The following is a 20,019-nucleotide window of genomic DNA, read 5'->3' as shown; positions in this document are numbered from 1 at the left end:
GTTTTAGTGTTGTTAAGCTCCTCCTTTCCTGCAAAGAGCTTTGCTTGTTATCCAGAAAGCGTATGTACCTGACAGAGATGTGCATTTATAACAGGACATGACTTGTCAGGCCACAGGCAATTCAAAAGAATTGGGGAAAGAGGAGAGGAAGGACTAATTTACAATAACCTTATATGGTGACTTAGGTTGGTATAATAGATCCTCTTCTTGAGAACTATGCTAGGCTGGGGTTTGAACAGTTTTTTTCTCTCATTCTCTCTCCCTCCTCATAACTTATACGCTTTGCAAAAGAAGTAAGAGTGAAGAAAAGCTGGAGTCCAAATGAGACAAGGAAACTTAGCTTAGTGAACACCACTAAAAAGGTGTTCCCGGAATACACAACTATTCGAAGACATACGCTTATTTGTGACAAAAGCTCAGATAAACAAGTGCACCAATAACCAGATATAGAAATACTGAAATCAGAGTATTTATTATCTAAATTACAAGCTACTTACAGCCAACATCTAGGGTTATCTTTCCAGAGGCTCTCCCTGCATCATTGGTAGCCACACAAGTGTAATCACCAGCATCCAGATCTTGTGTTTCCTGAATCTTCAAAAGACCCCGATGACTATCAATAATGAGAAATGCAGATGCCCTCAACTCTAAGTCACCTAAGTCCAAACAGAAAAAAGTAACTGAAATATCACAGGGTATTTACCAAAGTTATTCCAACAAAACAGCGTCCAAGTCTGAGATTATTTCACAACATGACTGTATTCACTTAGCAGATAACCACTCTGACTTCCATTCAACTGAGTGGGAAAATTCGTTACTGCAAATCCCTTTTTATTTATTTATTTTACAAGGGGGATATAAACCCAAGTAGCTTTGGATGGAGATTAGCACTAGGACAGTGGGTAAGGCTGTATTTCTCCTTCCCAAATTAGAGATTAAGTGTGGCAGCCACTTGCCTGCCAGCTCCTTACCAGATCAGCAACTCTGCAGAACCTGGAGAACAGCTCTGCTACCTCACACTCAGCAGTAGCCACAATATTATTGTGTAACATTCAAAACTGGCCCATACGTACTCTTTGGGATGAGTACCAAAGCCTGTTGACTCCAGCTCTAACCATCAACTAGGTGAGTTCAGAAGAAGCTTCCTCTGAGGGAAGGTTATTTCCAAACAGATCACAACAGGCTTTGCGCTTGTCTCCAGCCACTGTCAGCAATGAAAGACTGGACTGAATAAGCCATCTGTTGGCAACACCTACCAAACAAGACTGCTGGTATTCCAGAAAACAGTCAGGAAGGTGGTTTACACAACTACATGCAGCAGTCGACTGCTTTTTCTGAGAATAAAGGATCAGTTTTGAGCCAGGGGATTCTCTGACTCTGGTTTAACTCTATAAAAACCTTCTTCGCTTGTGATACCCAACAGCCTGCTTCACTACTTAATAAATTATAGCAGAGACCTCTGCAATTTGGAAGAAAGAGCAAATAAAAAATTCTTAGACTTTGCAAAAGACTTGGAGGAAACATCCAAAGGCAAAAATAGAAAGATACTTTGAGATTTTTGTAATGTGTCTAAACATTTTCTGACAAAGAAAGAACCTTATTAAAGTAGGCAAGAGGCTCAACTCTATCTTGTTACTTATGTTAGGATATGTTTATCCACTGTATTTAAACAGGAGCAAGAATTTATGCTCTAGAGGTCAGGTGCTGCATCTTCTCAGTCAGAAGACTTCGTAGGTCAGTCACTGGTTGAATACTACATCAGCTTTCGAGAAAATGAAGTCACTTCAAGATCACCGTTTAAAATACTACTGCTTAAGTAAATAAACCAAACACAAAGTAAGAAATGCACCTTTAAACCATTTAACTTGGGGAGGTGGGATTCCAGTCGTTTTACATTCCATAATAGTTGTGTCTCCAAGGGCAACCAGAATTTCACTTTGAACTATGGTCAATGTTGGGCCCTCTAAAAAGAAACAATACAGAAAAAAAATGAGTTCTTCATCCAAAGCATATACCATTTTTAAAGACACATAATGTGAAAGACTGACTTTTTCTTGTTAGGTGGACAGAATATTTATATTAAAAATCAAGCAGGCTTGAAAAACACATAGGATGATTGCCAGAAACTGGCAAACAGGAAAAAGAAGAGTTTGGAACGTCCAGAGCACCTGGACTGCAAGCAGAATATACAGGAATTTAAGGAAAGAAATGAAAGAGCTTGATCAAGTAGGAAGTAAAAAGACTCAGAGTATCTCTCTCTCCAGCTAGATGTTAGTTATCAAGAGCTTTAGTACACTGCTATTATTAAATTTATTCTAATTCAGTAAAACATATATTATCGTGGTGTTTAGAGGACACAATATGGATCAGGACTCCAAAATTCTAAACACACTACAGGAATTTACAACAGCATGGTTTCCTCCAAAGACCTACTCAGTCACGCAGGCCTACCCTACTTTAATATCTGATCTTAGTTTCCTCTTCAAAGTAGAATAAGTAGAAACATCAAGCCCAAGACATCTCCTAACAACACTGCTTGGATTTGAACAAAAACAAAAAGGGACATTTGAGCTGTTCAACATCTTTCCTCAATTTTTTGAAATTTCTACTGGAATGTTCTGCATGGCTCTGTAAATATCAATGTTTCCTCCCCAAACATGTATTAGTTTGCTTTTTAATTCCATTGCATTGTTTCTTTTCCTGCTTACCAATGTAGATAAGGTTGGACGTCTGTTTCTCTGTCCCAGCTGAGTTACTTGCCAAGCAACCATAAAGTCCTGCATCTTTTCGAATTGCCTTTCTTATGATTAAGGTACCTTCTGGGGTCAATCTGTACCTGGGAATAAACAGAGGACTAACCAAAATCACAAGTTAAAGAAAAAAAAAAATGGTAAGGCCACCCTCCAAACAGCAGCAGCCCCATGACCAGAGGGTTTACAAAGAAGTATTATTGTTTTTTTATTATGATAAACAACAATATTTGCTATTATTATAATCTCTCAGAGGATTACAATGTATTTGGTGAATAGCATCAAATTTAACCTAGTGAAAGACTTCTGAAGAAGCTAATCATGGTATTTCTATTTTAGAGAGGAGGAAACTGAAATTAAAGAGCCATAAAGGTGAAGTTTGAGGCAGAATTTCCTGAAACTCGCAGACTCCTGTGGAAGAAAGAGTCAGAATATTTTGGCATTCTTCAAAACTTCTTTCTCAGACAGGAAAAAAAAAAGGGGGGGGGAGGGGGGGAGAAAGCTATAGCCCCTACCTGTTTGAACCAATAATAAACATATCGTTATGTGTCCATACTACTGTTGGTTTTGGATAACCTGTTGCAGAACACCTGATAGACACTTCAGAGCCTTCTGTAAAAGTCTGATTCTTAGGCGAGATGACAACCCTAGGTGGTTCTAGTAAAAGAAATAAAAAATAGCAAATTAAAAAGATCCATTTTGCAAACACAGATGATAATAACTGCTTTCTTATAGTTTTCAAACAGTTGTGCTGTGAGAAAACAGTCCCAATAAAGGAGACATGAACGCTTCCTTCCAACTACCTCCATTTAACATGGGCAATGACCATTAGAGACACATGAACTATGTCATATGGCTGGCTGCTACACTAAAATACAAATAACCTGCGTTCATGACATTCTTTAAAGTCCCTTTACCTAGAACGTTATTCAGAGAGTTCATATTTCTTGAATTAGTTATATTTCCTTAGACCCCACCTCCTTCTTCTCTTCCTCTGTCTTCCAGTTCCTCAGCATAAAACACAACATGCCTTTACAGAAAGGCAATATTAAGCCAGGATTCAGGTTACAGAGACCAAATTAATTCACATGCCTACACAGTTCACTTTGTATTGAGATACAGAATACAGAGTTCCCAAATGTGGACACCAATTCTGACAAAAAGCCAGAACAGACCAAATAAATTCACCAACACGACCCATCAAGGCCACAAAGCCAGGGTGAAATAAGACCAAGTTGTGCCAGGTCATCATTTTGAATAGAAAATAAGGTTAGTGGTTTCACATGGATTCAACCTACACGTAATAATTAACTTTGAATTTTAAGTGCATGCTTAAAACTCAGCAGAACAGTATTAAATCAACAAAGTGTAAATCCAAAGGAAGAAATATTTAAGAAAAAATTGTACAAACTCCTGAAAACTAAAACCAGCGAACACAAGCTTTCTGGCAGGCCTATCTCAGAATTAATCTGGGTGACGAAAATAAAAGACATCATGTGCACACAGGCGCACAAGGAGGCTAACGGCAGAGTTACGGTGAGGACAACTGAACACACAGCACTGACGACACCAATTACGCCGTGACTTTCAACAACGCTTTCTCAAGAAGAGACGCCGGGTAGCACCATGGAATTCGTTCACTTGTACCCTTCACAGATTTCCTCGATGATGTTAAAAGACCAGCAACACCATGCACTGTGGCAACCGACGTTTTATTCCACACGATATATGTTTTTGTCTACTTAGAGCGGAGAGAAAAAAATCCCCATCGCTCACTGCCTGAAAAAGTAGGAATTTACAGTGCTAACTGCTGCTGCCTCACCTTCGCTAAGGCATAAAGCCGGCGACTATTGGACCAGAGGCATTCACTTTAATTTTAGGGGTCTGGGCTTTTGCCAGTCATGTGCTGCCTGAGTTTTAAGGTATTCGCGTGCAGAATATCTTTTGCTGAACAACCTCAGACTGAAAGCCTAAGGCTGCTCTCTCGTTTTGGAGACTAAGAGAGGCTAAATGCACGTACACAGGGGATGGAGCTAGAGCTGCTCTGCACAGCTCGCTCTCATTAGCTTCACGGGGAATTCCACCATCCTATAGACTCAGATGACAGATGTTTGATAAGTTTTTATTGCTGCTAAGGAAAAAGGGGTAATAGCCAGTAAATACCATGTATTTGTGGGGGGCAGAACCTATCAGACAGTGGACATGAAAGTGCAACGCTAGGAACTTCCAGGGTAACAGCAGAACTCGTTCTCGTTGAGTCTGCGATGACGAGGAAAGCAAGCAGGAGCCCTCCTGCAGCTCAGTTCCTCGGGAAGGCCTAATGCCATACGCCTGTCATTAGTGTGGGGGCAGAAAGACTTGCTTCCAAGTTCTGTGCTTTAATGCTATTTGCTTAAAAAGAGCATTGACAAAAAAAAAAAAATACAGTGTTTCTGCCAAGAAAGCAGAGTTTGCTTCACTTTTTCTTAGAAGAAGTTGAATGTTCTTGAAAATGTGCTGGGAGTGAAGCAGGCTCTGCTTTCTTACAGGGCAGAAACACGGTATTTTTTTAGGCAACGATCTTTTTCAAGCAAATAGCATTAAAGCATAGAACTTAAAGACTTGTCCTCCCCACAACCTCAGCGCGCTTAATGAGAAGGGGTTAGCGATGCTCTGTTGCTGATGGAAGAACTGAGATAATGAAAAATTAAATGATTTTCACAAGCTCAAACATCAAGTTCAGGGCACCCAAAAAAATAAAAAGGCCATTTCTTCACCTTTCCCATGGATGGGTTTATCAAGCGTAGCAGAGGTTTGGGAAATAGGGGCTAGCAAGGCTATAGACATTATCAGTCAAGTCAGACCCAGCTGACTTTAACAAGACAGCTGTACTTGAGCATATCCACCGTTGCTTGAAAATATGGACTAATTAAATCACACTACATCCACAAGGTAGGGGAGTACAAGCAGTACATAAACAGTCCCATGGACATTAGACATTTTATTGTGTGCCATGATCACAATTCCTATAGGATGATTTGTCCTGTGATATATCTTCACTGAACATGAGACCAAGTTTCTTAAGGAGCATAAAAGGAGTTTTAAGATATAATTAGTGGTAACATCAGCATACAAATCATGCACATAAGTTATTTAACCTGTGTAGTATACTTTTATTTCAAATATTTGCACTATGTTTTGTGTTTTGAGTTTCATGAAAAATTCAGGTTTGTTAGCATTTCATGAAAACTTGTATGCCACCCCTATTAAGCATATAAACCTTTTGAAGGAAAAGGTTATTGCTGGTTTAAGGAAGACTTTTTGATGCAATATGTCACCTGGTGCTCTGATTTCTGGATAGCAGAACTATTGCGAGGACCTGATGACTTTGTTTTCAGTCATTAACTGGCTGTGTGAGCTCAGAGAAGAGTCTGAGATCCATAAGTAAAAATGCATTAAAAAAAAAAAAATCACACAACTATATACTGCCAAAGGCGATGACCACATTTGCATGAGCAGAACAAGGAATAAATTAAATAATGAATTTACATATAGAGTTACAAAACTGTAAACTCAGATGTAGTTATATAATGTCTTATGATTTCCATTCTTAATTTTATGTTCCTTAACCTTCCCCAAGTTCTTTACTTTTCCATCTGTACAGTGAATTTAATACCATCTGCAGAGTCCTATCAAGTCCCTGCAGGGTTTCATAAGGGGTCTGAATTTTCCAAGATCCTGGAGGAAAGACACCAGAGGAAGGCACAACCATCGTTCTAGAAGTACCAGAATTAAATCCAGATACGAGGGGGCAGGGAGAGGGAAGAAATGGATGCAAATTACAGAACTGTCCTCAAGTGGTTCATGATGTGCACAGCTTTCTCAGCTATTTTTATTCTGTTTTAAATCCTGCCAAGAGACACTGGGAGATGTTTTGCATGCTCTGGTCCTGGGGAAGGTCTACTCTCTTGTTGATATTAGAAAACTGTGTTTGGCTCCAGCGGCGATTGCACACTGCGCTTTGACAACGCACCACTGACTGTGCAGTTACTTTCACACAACAGCATTATCAGATGAGCAGAAGGCAGCAGGAATAAGACTTATATTTAACACACAAGCATTCTGCTGGTTTGCACCTTCCAGAGACAAAAAACCAACATACCCAGCTGCAATACCAGCTAGAATCAGTGAGGCCACACTTGGCACGAAGTAACCAGCTTGTTTCCCTGCTCAGGGCAGGATGGTACCCGCAGGGGTGCGCAGAACCGGCTTTCTTGTACGACAGGGCAATTGTCTTTGTTTCGCTTTGCTCGTTGGTAAATCACGGGGCAAAACCTAGATGCGGGCAAGCGAGGAGCACAAGCTCCTTACAGTACCAATACTAATCCCACTCAAATCCCCAGAGAAAACCTTTGAAACGGAGATCACGTGCACAGCTCCTGAAGAGAATGGATGTTGGCCTGGAGATTTCCACATCTGCGGCATTCATGCTTGCAACCTTCATTGGCCCTAATATTCATTAAAGCCATTTCAAGCAGTTAATATGAATAAAGGAGAGCAATTACCACATTTTTATTTTATATAGTATAAAAAAACCTTATCACCTTTTAAAAACTAAAGGGACTTTCTAACAGTGTATTTTTCATTATTTTATGCATTTTTATTTTTCTAACTGGAACTTTTCCCCAAAAGCCAGCTTGCAGCTGGTATTGACTGAGCCATTATCTGTAAAGAATCAATGCTTTCTGTACAGCACCTTCAAGAGTCTTTCTTGCCTTTTTACAGTTTCCAAGAATGATGTTTGGAAAGCTGCAAGATTCAAACTGTTCATCTGACAAGCAATGCATTAACAATACTGAGTAAAACAACTATTTAAACGTATCTAGACCAAAAACCCATAATGGAAGAATGCAATGACTTCAGCAGCTGGCACACACTGGTTGCAATTTTTTAAGGTTTGATTTTTGCAAAAATTCGCTTCCTCAAAACCTAAAGGTAAACATCGAGGCACTGCTACGTACACCCCAGCAGACTTCTGGCAGAGAATATACAGAACCCCTTCCCAGGGCCCAGGATATGGGCTCTTCACTAGCGGTCCCCTATACTTATGACCCATTCTTGTTAGCATCAATTAAAAAGGGAAGGGTCTGAACTGACTTCTGTGGTCTTCAAACTACCAAGATACTGCAGGAGCGCGTGTTTATGATAAACCCCTACTTTAAGTTGTACAGGGACTGTAATGTTGGTGTGAAAAATTAATCATTTCTTTAGACTGTGAAGGACTGTGTGACCACAGCGATGTCTATGAATTCTTGTGTGACCATAAGTTTTATGGATATGCCTTAGCTTTTCAGAGAAAGTATATGAACGGAAATGTATGACTTTGATCTCAAATTTTCTGAAAGCCTACATTATGTTAGTGTCAAGAATGCACTCCAGAAAGCTATAGAAAAAAACCAGAAACCCACAACCCTCTGCTATTCTGATAGCTATTAACACATATCTGTAAGAAAGACGAAAGAATAGGGTTATGCAGAGAGTGAAAAATTCCCACCCAGGAATAGATTTCCACTTCGAAGTCAACTCAAGCACAGAATTCAGGTTAAAAGCATTTCTACAAAATAAGACATTTATGCACTTATACATAACTTGTTACTATATTCTCAAGAGCAATCTTCTCTGCTCATCCGATTTCTATGGTTTCAGCTTAAATCATGTTTTAATCAATATGCATTGCATTTAACAGTAAATATTCACTGCAGTATTTCAGTTTTGTTCATGAGCTAAATGGAAAAAAAAAAGTGTAAAAGAAAAACTGCAGGCAAAAAAAAATTGACAAAGGTTCCTGTTTGAATGACAGGGTGAGAAGGGATTCGTTACAGCATAAATAAAGAACAAAATATTAAATAGGGATAAAGAAGAGGTAGCCTTCAATATTAAATGTTCATCCACATTCATCTGTACTTTTGGCTTCAACCAGGTGAACTTAATTAAAAAGGAATAGTGTCTTTGGACCTTATTATCCACTTCACTCACTTGCCAGCTGCCTCACCTAGCTGCCAGCTTCCTGCTGATCTCCTTGCCCGTCCACCCTCAAACATGTACAACCACATGCCTCACTGCATCCTCCCTCGCCCTGGCCTTCTGCAAAGGTGACACGGCAGAACTCAAAGCAAGGAAACATCTGTTTCAGCTACGCCCGTGTACTAGCTTAAGGAAAAGAGACACAGCAGCAGCATTCAGGGCTGATTTTGAGACTCTTTACAAAGCATCCGTGCACCTATTTAGCTTTTAAGGGGCGAGCGGGGAGCATTTTCTGGCATCTTCTTGCTGTTCAGCCAAGGAGTATGCGCAAGCTGCAATTTCACCAACTCCAACCACACTCTTTGCTACCACGTGGTGGAACAAATTGCTCTGCTTTGATGTAGGCAGTGTCCATCACAGCACTAAGAAAGAGGGCCATGAAAGACAACAGGGAAAGGAGGAATCATTTCTTCTCCATAGTCAAGAACTAGTTTCCAAAACGCATGCAGACACGCACTTAAGAGAGTCTTTACCCTACAGTCCAGAAGCACCTTCTCACCAAAGTTGTTATTCATAACCATCCCGCACTTCCTGGTAATTTGGCATCCACTGACCATATACTAGAAAAATTTAAGCACGCTATTCACACCAGTTGTGAACAAGAGGCCATAAAGAAAGCATCTGACACCATCCATAGCACAAGCGTAGCCTTTATAGTGGCTTGCAGGAGAAAAAAATGCAGAAGGAAAGGAAACTGTTTCCTCCCTCCACACATCACGGTCCCTAGAAGTTGGCAGACTCAGAAAACCACTTGGTGAACACCTTTATAGACCCCAAGAGGTCAGGCATCCTGCTCCAGCAGAGCAGCACTGACAAGCTGCAGATAAGCAACCATCATCTTGGAAGACCAGAGTTTTCCAAAAGGTGAAATAGAGGACTTCAGTTAATGGATACTTCTCAGGGGATGTATCCATACCTTCACTTGATAGAGAGTTCATTTCCTGGAAACATAAACTGAACTTGTTTATAGCCCTATACATAGTCTTTACCGACAACTGCAAACAGCCCTCCTAGAAGGGGCTGCCAATCCAACACCTTTATTAGAGCAGTACGTACAATATTTAATAAACAGATTTTTTTGCTTTTTACAAATTCTGTTGCAGTAATAGAGATGGTAGGATAACAGAGGAAAGATTATTCTTGTGCTTTGTTTCAATGAGGAAACAAGGCAGCATCAAATATCCTACAAGAAGCTAGTTCCCAGGAGATTTGCATGGTATATTGTCTTGAACAACAGGTTTGGATAAGTCAAAATACACCTGGAAGTTCTCATTTCTAATTGTTATGGTTCCACACCTCCAAATCCTCTCTTAGAAGTCATTCAAAAGGCTTGCATTTCCCCCAAGAAAGCAACTGATAAGCAAGAATGAGAAACCCATTTTCAAATGACAGAAATATGATGCATGATAGATTTTGTCTTTTAATTGCTTTTTTCCCCTGTTTTAATGCCCTAATTTTTCATCATCTTTCACCAAGTTAGAACTTAAATTCATTGGAGTAAATGCTCTTCCTACTATGCATTATCTGAATAGTCTATGAAATTACAAAACATTAATTAGCACTTATTCAACTGAATTCACGATAAATGATCCAAAAAAGACAGAAATGGGCAAGACATTGCCAGTTGGACGAAAAAGCTTTGTTTGTCCTGCTTCTGTACTGATCTGTAGATGGTCTCACCCAGGGAACATCATCAAAAGAAACCTCCCAGGAAAGACTGGCCTGCGAAGCACGGCAGTGGGGAGAAAGACTGACGCACACGGGGACACTCCATAATTTGCTCGAGTCACAGAGAGCTCTAGAGAGGCTCAAGCAATTCCTGACCCTTCTGCCGGACAACTGCGTTTCCTGTGCAAGAGGCTAACTTCAGGAGAACAGTGTAACGACTGTCACTGAGCCTGCTGGGAATGGTAATCAGCAGCTGCCGGGCCGTTCTAACAGATGGATACGTACGGATTCAGCTCTTCTTCCTTCAAAGGACACTGACTTTTGCATCAAAGAACACTGCTGAGAGTTTAACGGCGTTTTATTTCCTGTTCTGAAAAGGGTGGAACAGGCTACAACAATAACAGACTTTCACTAGTAACTAAACTATGCAGCTTGGAAAAGATTAACTCATCATCTAGGACAGTTCCAATCAACAGCTTAGAAAGAACTAAGTGCTATCTGAGCTGCCTTCCGTTCTTTAGGACTGAACAACTTGCATTTAATTTATTTTCTATACTTGAAATAGCAAAAAAAAGCAGTAATACTTAAATTATTTCCTTTTTTGTTTTCTTTGTGTTTAAATTGAGCACTATGAGACAAATTTCTCCTCATCCATTATTGCAGTGTGCATCCACATATGTAAGTGAATGAATATTCAAATGACCATTTACACAGAGATCTCATAGAACAAGATGCTTATTTCTCTGTTCCCTCTTTTCAGAGAGAAGAAAAATTCAGGCAAAGCACTGGATAATGCTCAGGAGGCAATTTTCCTCTTGTCCATCTAAGCAGTCTCTTCCCTGGAAGTACTCCAGAGGTACATAGCCGCATACGCATATTCATGCTGAAGGTCGTATTGTGTTCAGTGCTGGGTTCTGCTCCGTGCCCAGGATGTATCTGAGCATTACCATTGCTTTGGCTGAGTCAAGTCACATACATTGTCCCCTGGACAATTTTTTTTACCTGGATTTCAAGCTGTAAATTGGCTAATAAATGTCCACAGAATTCCCTAATGCAGATAGCATGCTTGCACCTTGTCGGGCTAATAAGTCCTACTTTCTCCCACTGTGCATTTAATGTAGATGGCACTCTTTCCAAGCGTTGGCTTGGCAAAAGATCGCTCAGGAGACTGTTATTACAACGATGACCCCCAAAGTCAACTACACGCTTTAGCTCTTACGAGAGCAGGCAGAACACAATACGTATGCTGATTTCTTGCGTCCGGTGTGGCTTAGGTGTCCCCAGCTCTTAGCTGCTTGCACAAATTATTCTGGATTATCCAAAAGTGCTACTTGTAATCAGATGCTAAACACTTTTCTGTTGTGATGGTGATACCAGACAGCCATTTAAACTCTAAAAAACGTTCAGCAAATAAACAGATTCAGGAAGCCCACTGTGGTATGGATAGAACAGTAACTACAGCAGGTATGATTTTATTCTGTCTGTACATTCAGACAGAGAAACGTGTCAGAGTAAAAAGCTGACGTGCACGCTACTCATCAATAACCTCCGCACTTCGCTGCCTCAAATGCTGCAGTTGTGTGACTTCTTGTTAATCTGTTGTTACAGTGCTCCAGAGGCTGAGATCACGGAAATCAAACTTCTCTACTAATCCCTGGCATAAACAGCAAAAGCCATAAAAGTTTCTACATACTATACAGCCGCGTTGTAGAGGCAAAAGATAGCTGCAAACCTCAAAAAGGTATTTTATCATCTACTCTTACTTACTCAAACCGGAAAATATGCAAAATCAAGACAACCCATAAAAATACATTTAGCAACATCCACATTTCAGGGATCAGAGTTTCAATTGCACGTTCCTCAAAATCCAAAAGGGTCAATATTACTTATGCGGGTGAAAAACATCAAGAACATTTTATAGCTATCAAAAGAAGAAACTCAATATTTAACCTTATAAATATGCATATAACAGACTAACATTTTGCGTATGAGACTAACGAACTGCAAAGAAAAAGTTTACATGATCACAGAATTTCCCTCATCACTGAGAAATGCATCACTGAAAAGATTACGCGTCTATCGATGTTTCACACCCCTGGTCAAGCCTCACACTGCCGCAGTATGCTCTTCCAGGCTTTTGATAAAATTAATGAAGCACCTGAAAAAAGTGGAGAATGCCGTTACAAATTCACCCATGTTTCCACAGAAGACCCATTTGTTAAGAGAGAAGACACGAGCAAATCACGCTACGTAGACCGCATGTAACAACGTCCAAAACAGACTGTGTATTTAACAGTTACTTGTAACACTGAATCCACAATAACACAATCTATAGGAGCCTTCTAGGATTTGTACTCCCGGTAATGTATAAAATTGCACTCAGTGACCTTTCCAACTCCTCTGAGCAGTATGCTGCCATGCCACAACTAGACCCATTTTTTAAAAGGGATCTTCACCTAGCTTTGCTCAGTGCTGGTGTGCAACACTTAGTGACTTAGTATAAGTAAGTTCTTACTAACATGGAAGGGGATTGGGAAAAAAACTGGAGAAAAAAAAAAAGTCAACTCTCATTCAAGTTTCCAATCTGTATTTGTATACTGTTGGCACAAAAATCAGATGAACGTTCTCTTTCAGAAGAAGCATTATCAAACTGAAAACTGTCAAAACAAGGGTTTACTATAATCTGCTTAAGCACGTAAAGCAGATGCTGGGTTATTTTTAGAGCTACCAGCATTTCTTCTCTGCCTTAACTCCCACTCCAGAAAGAAAGTGGGGACAAAAGCAGTGTTTATTCCCTTATGATTATTCTCCAAAATTCAGAGATCTCTATGGAGCTGTCCCAGCAATAATACAGGTCTTCAAACTGAATTTAATTCAATCCTCTGGATTACCTGCAACTACACAAAGCATGAATCCATCCCGATCTATTAATGTGTCAAATTTCCTTCTTTGGAACTGTAATACGACAATCCTTTTAAGCTTTTTCTTCTTAAATATAGCCACCCTTTACTCTTTTGCTGTCAGATATAAATAGTTCTTTGGAATTCTAGACCCTACCACACAGTCAGGGTTGCGCATGACACAGGTAATCGTAGATCAGTGCATCTCCAGAAACGCGACAGAGATCAGCAAACTGAAACGAGGATAAATAATTCTGTGTACGACCGTCCTGCTGCCATTCAGCTTCGGCACATAGCGATTTGGAGGGCTGGAGGTAGACATGCTCCAGAGGAAGAGGGGCAGACACTACTGCAGAAATCTGAATGCAGCTTAGCGGTTCCTACAGGTTAATTCTAGTCTAAGCACCTTTCATCAAAAACAAAAGAAAATACTTGTCCGTCTCTCAACTAACCCTGTCAAAACCATCCAAGAGGGTTATCTCAGGCATGCTTTAAAGCTGTTAGCAATACCAGTACCAGCCAAAATGTAATTCCCAACTATTTGATATAATCATTCTCACATACATAAGTGATTTGAAACTAAATATTCTGCTGAGGCAGCAGCAAACTACTTTAGCTTTACTGTAAAAACCTGCCAGATGTAATTTGGTCACTGTGTTAAATCTCCCAGCTGGTCTACAGACATCAGGAAGAAAATCTAAATCCCAGGAAGAGATGGTTGGGGAGGGTGCTTCTCTTGTTGCCTCTGACATGCTTGACTGACTGTCTTGATGGAAAAATCCTGCAGGATTTAAAACAAAACTAAATTTTCCAAAGGTTTAGAGGGTTTCTTTTTTTTTTTTTCCTCTCCCCTTTAGCCTTGTCAGAAATTTAGCAGTTAGAACTCTGCTGCAGCCACCCAAAGGGTGAGTCAAACAGCTCAGCGAAGAAACGCCTCCACGTTTTATTCTGTAATGCAAACCTGCTGGAAAGCAGCTCTGCCGAGAAGGACCTGGGAGTGCTGGTGGACACCAAGTTAACCACGAGGCAGCAATGTGCCCTTGTGGCCAAGAAGGCCAATGGTATCCTGGGCTGCATCAGGAAGAGTGTTGCCAGCAGGTCGAGGGAGGTGATTCTCCCCCTCTCCTCAGCCCTGCTGAGGCCACATCTGGAGTACTGCGTCCAGTTCTGGGCTCCCCAGGACAAGAGGGATGTGGCACTACTGGATCGAGTCCAGCGAAGGGCTACAAAGATGATTAGGGGACTGGAGCATCTCTCTTATGAGGAAAGGCTGAGAGAGCTGGGCCTGTTTAGCTTGGAGAAGAGAAGGCTGAGGGGAGATCTTATTAATGTGTACAAGTATCTGAAGGGAGGGTGTCAAGAGGATGGGGCCAGACTCTTTTCAGTGGTGCCCAGTGACAGGACACGAGGCAACGGGCACAAACTGAAACACAAGAAGTTCCATCTGAACATGAGGAAATACTTTTTCACTGTGAGGGTGACAGAGCACTGGAACAGGTTGCCCAGAGAGGTTGTGGAGTCTCCTGCTCCGGAGATATTCAAAACCTGCCTGGATGCGATCCTGTACAACGTGCTCTAGGTGAGCCTGCTTGAGCAGGGGGGTTGGACTAGATGATCTCCAGAGGTCCCTTCCAACCTCAACCATTCTGTGTGATTCTGTCTATGTAATAGGTTCTACATAACTCATTGCGTGTCTGCTTACTCCATCTCAGTAAACCAATACGCCCTTCCTATACAGAGGAGCTACATCCCTTTAGGAAGCATTACAACAGCAGAAAACCTGTCAGAGTTCAGCCACCTACAAGCAGTTTGTCAAAACAGCCAAAAGCTAAAAATATAGGACAGAATAGTTTTTTTCTAAAACATTTTGCAGTTCCATCTCTTCTTACGCACAGGGTTGAGGCTAGGACCAAAAGTTCCGATCTCTCCAAGGCAAACGGAGAGAAATCTGCAGGACATTCAGATTTTAAAAGGATCAGCTCTAAAGCTAAATACTGCACTTTTACCTATTTTTTTGAACTTTGTTCCCGGTACAAAGCAGCAGCACTGATCTAGACTTTGCTTGGTCTCACTCATGCCATCTTTTTCAATCCTGACATATTTTGAAAGTTCCTCTCTTTACAAACCATAGCCCTTTGTAAAATCCTGATTAGCTTGTAGCTTGAACGATACAATAAAACTAGCAGAGTTTCATAAGCTAAACTTCAGTGTCAGAAAGATTAGCAACAAAAATACTGGAAAACTATTAGCAGTGATATATCCATTCACTTGAGCACCCAACAGAAACATTAATTGGCAATGCTTTTGTTGCTGATTTACTTTTCTTAATTTGCCTTTTACATCTTTCCTCAGACCACCTCCCTCATTCAGGTATCAAAGGAGCTAGCTGTCCTACCATTCATTTCAGCCCAAATTCTGTGCACAGCTCACGGTGCACATCCAGGCTTTATTTAACAGACCTTGTGCTCATTTACACAGAAAAACTTAGTAGCAGTACTACTACTATTCTGTTATAACGAGGTATAAAATAATCCAGAAGAATCCTTTTACCAGTTTATTTACCCACACAATTGTATCACCGTAGCTTTACTGAAAACAAACAAAACATAACATATAGCCAGGCCTTAAGTTTTCCTCAAAGTGAGGCTTCACTACGAATATTGGGAACTGACGCTTTAGCGAACAAATGAGTGTGTGGGTGAACGAACGAGAGCAAAGCCCCTCTGCGGCTCTCTCCGTGCTCTACACTTCAGGAGACACTAACAGCAAAGATACCTTCGGCTTCATTCTGCTGTACAGCAAGTTAAATTGGCGCATATGCTAAGGGGACCAAACCACAGCTCGTAGAGGCAAACAGCACAAGACAGCCTCGCCAAATGAGCCCTAGTGTTGTTTGGTGACTCCTGTTGCTATTTTAAAGCAAGAAAGACTATATTATATTCTATCAGTCTCCAAGCTGCTTTTTTTCCCCCCCAAACAAGCATAAAACACAAACTTGTTAAGAGAGAGAGTTCACAAAAAAATAAAAACCACATCAGAGTAAGATTAACACGGTTCCCTTGTTACCTTGCACTGTAAGGAAGACAGATGCTGTGGTAGATCCACCTTCATTAGAAGCGATACAGTTGTACTTGCCAGCATCGGTGAACTTTACAGTTTTCACCTCTAAAGACAGGTTGCTCATCACCCTTATTCGCAAAGGTTCCTTAAGTCTCACGTCCTTGCCGTTTCTCTGCCAGGTGAGATTGTAACGCACTGTGCTTAAAGTCAGGCAGGTCAAGATGGCTCCTTCACCAGGAACAACTGTGACATTATTAGGAACCTGAATCATGGGTGGAGGCTCTGTGCAGAAAGAACACAATAAAGAACAAAACTAAGAGGAAAAGATTTGGAAGCCTTTGGCTTGTTTGTAGATTCACAATAAATAACTCAATATTACAAATTTTTACTGTTATTTCTATAGTGGACTTGAAGTTTATACTTCATTTCATTTTGCATCAATGAAGCCATGAAATAGAGAATCCAGACCAGCTTGATGCTAAGCAACCTGGCAGGAGCTTATATAATAAGAATACACCTGATTTATATGAAAGAACTACCATACCACATAGGATGATACGAACGTTTCATCCTACATACGTGGGATGAAATATCACATCATTTATGAGAGAAGATGTAGTGCAGGACTGTTGGAAAGCAGCGTCCTTTGAGTTAATCTTTCAGTTGATTTAACAACCCACTATAATCTTGCGCTGAGAGAAAGCCAATACGAGACCCAAGCACCACTGCAACAGAACGAGCAGCCAGGACCACCACTTGGTCTTGGAGTCTGATCTTTGATTGAGATGTTCCGCATGGTGGAATTTGAGCTATGCTCTAGATTTTTTTACAGGTTTGCATATGAAAAAAGGTGTTACTAATAAACTCTTTAACAAAGACAGTGAATTCAAGTCAACAGTTGGTGTAAGCATCGTTATTATGGTCTCTGTGGGTTGGTTTCCATTCAAATCTCAGGCAATTTCAATCTCTTTTTCTTCATATCAGTAGATATTTTAAGCTGCAGCTTCTACTATTTGTTATTGCTTGCTTTCTGCTCTATTCCTCTGCACACTTCTATCACACTCCAAGAAGGCGGCAGCTGCAATAATTTTGTACTGGAATTTAACTTCAAAACCACAAATGCTTAAAATAGGAGCATTCATCTTGATCCTTCTTATCACTGAATAAAGGAGGAAACATGTAAATGTTAATGAGAAAAAAAACAAACTAAGTACACGACATGCTATGCATTCCCATTAAGAAATACATATATTCCATTTGTTTTCCTCGGTCAGAATGGTTCTTGAAGAGAGAAAGATCTCCAAAGAGTAATAGTTCAAGTGGGATGCTTTAGCAGAAATAAGACAGCTGTAAGAGCAAGACCAAATCTTTATCAGTACACATCAAAATCAATCATCCTAAGCAAAGCAAGCATAATAGAGAGGGGAAAAAAAAGAAAAGCTCTATTTATTAAGGGTGAAAGTTGCTCCTAAGCTCACAGCTGGCCATAACTCTTCCTCATGCAAGTCTCATGTGGAGCCTCAAATGAGGTTCACAAGCTTTATGCTAGCTCTCCGCATAGCAATGCGTCTCCCACACACTCCGCGTAGCCGGCTGTGCAGCTCTGCTTCCCCGCAAACAAGGTCCCTACAGCAATCGCTCCTCTAACCAAAACAGTGTACTGGAACACGTGCAGAGGAGCGCCAGCAAAAGCCAGACTTGCTTACTGAGATGGAGTTTCTCCCAAACAACCCAAACCCCAGAGTGGTGTGAATGGATAAATCACCTAGTGCTTTCCATGTGCATATCTCCAAGTATGTTACTTATACACAGAAACTAAGAGCAGAGAGAGAGATGAAGGCCAGCACAGGACTAAAATCCCCTCATCTTTTGGCTGCCAGTCCAGTGTGACACCTTTTAGACCACAGTAACGTGCGCACATGGTGCCGCACAGCAATCCTCTGTTGAAACCTTACACTGAATTCCCCATATTCAGAGCACTTCTTTTACTGGCACTTTAGTTAAGGTGCCTGTACATGCTAACAAGCTATGTGACATTTTAAAGATTTAATGCTAGTAAGATAAAGTCAAACTCAAGTATTTGCTTGCTTGTTGACACAGTTCCAATTCCTTTCACACGGCAGCTGACAAAATGGATAAGCTGAGATATACTGTCTGTCTGTCTGTCAGCTGGGCAAACTAAGAATATTTGAAAAGATTGTTTACTTTGCTTAGGGCAAAAAAATTCAAATAATTTTCTTCCAAATATTTGTACACGAGGATTTCAAAGCATCTCCCTCACATTCATTTACTGTATGGCTCAAAACAGAACTAATTGCTCGTGTTTACACAGTGTGTCAGTCGCGGGGAATCTCACAGCACTTGATAAATGAGACAACACAGGAAAGTCTACGCACACCCCCAACTCCCAAGTGCCACCAGGCTCATGAGAAAAAAGCTTTAGGACTCTCTTTCACTTCTCTCCATATGAAGGAAGATGGTTTTAACACCCAGACTGAGCATCTTTTTGCACATAATTTCCCTCTTCTTCAACAAGTGGGACAGTCATCAGTGCGTAACTGCTTTATGCACTGGAACTTACTTATTATCAAGCATCTTGTAGAAGTGTATAAACAGGGTAACACATAAGGCACACCACTTCTTACAAGCAGGATGACTGGGTTTCTACTAGTTGTCCTTTAAAATTGAGATTTGATGAAGTAAAGAACATTCTCAATTTTTAAAAAATGATCAACATTAACTATTGGATCATACAGTCAAAGTATTAGTCAAGACAGAACGAGATTCAGTTTTACATGGTAGAAGTAACTAGTCTTCAGACACATCTTTAGACTAGCAACCAAATACATCTCATTATTCAAAAGTATCTTTGTGTTCAAGCTGATTTCTTCTTTAAGTTCATCTCTTGTCCTAGTTATTCACTTTTCAAAATTGGAAGTAAAGAGATTTCCAACAACTTACTAAATCTGTCTAAAAGTCAGAGCATAAAAATTTTAAATGCAAGCTTTTTAACTCCTCATCTATCTGATACATACTTGCAAACAAGCAAGTAAATGTATAATTGCTGAGATAAAAATGAGAAGAATTGAACTGAGATTTCAATTTCTGCTTCTATAGGCCATATCTATTCTGCAAGTCTGATTTCAGTGGGAGCAGATTCAAACAAACCCAGTGACAATACCTTAAAACAGATGTACTGAGAAAACATCGGCACACTTCTGTGATTTACACAATACATGGGTGAGAAAAGGGGGGGGGGAGGGGGAAATCAACTGAAAATATATTTAGAACCGGAAGTGTCTTTTATTGGCCCCTTGTGCCATTACTCTCCATTAAATATTCCAGCACAATACACTGCAATGCTCCAGCCCAGAAGGGTTAATCAGTAGGTACCTGACACATCCAGAAACGTCTGCGCGTGCCCGGTTCCCGCGCTGCTCGCTGCGCTACATTCGTAGAAGCCTTCATCAGACAAGGAGACTCTGTCGATCTCCCAGCTCATACTGGATGATTCTCTGGAGCAGGGAAGAGGCAGACATTGTCAGGTTTTATGTAACTATTAAGAAATGTAAGTTCTT

General features: G+C 40.5%; 1 protein-coding gene across 1 annotated transcript in view; it reads right to left on the bottom strand.

The window, feature by feature from the left end:
* The window catches only part of HMCN1 (hemicentin 1), a 189,280-nt gene that overhangs the window by 113,948 nt on the left and 55,313 nt on the right, over window positions 1-20,019 (bottom strand). Inside the window, exons 11-16 of the mRNA XM_026062720.1 lie at window positions 19,835-19,956; window positions 16,448-16,723; window positions 3,266-3,407; window positions 2,709-2,836; window positions 1,850-1,963; window positions 498-656 (exon numbers count right to left, since the gene is read on the bottom strand). Of these exons, the coding sequence (XP_025918505.1) occupies window positions 498-656; window positions 1,850-1,963; window positions 2,709-2,836; window positions 3,266-3,407; window positions 16,448-16,723; window positions 19,835-19,956 (941 nt within the window). The remainder of the gene's footprint in view (window positions 1-497; window positions 657-1,849; window positions 1,964-2,708; window positions 2,837-3,265; window positions 3,408-16,447; window positions 16,724-19,834; window positions 19,957-20,019) is intronic.

The sequence above is a fragment of the Apteryx rowi genome, unplaced genomic scaffold, assembly GCF_003343035.1.
Source record: "Apteryx rowi isolate R43461 unplaced genomic scaffold, aptRow1 scaffold_100, whole genome shotgun sequence".
Classification (NCBI taxonomy): Eukaryota; Metazoa; Chordata; class Aves; order Apterygiformes; family Apterygidae; genus Apteryx; species Apteryx rowi.
Note: the sequence above shows the minus strand (reverse complement) of the source record. Positions and strands in the feature narration are given on the sequence as shown.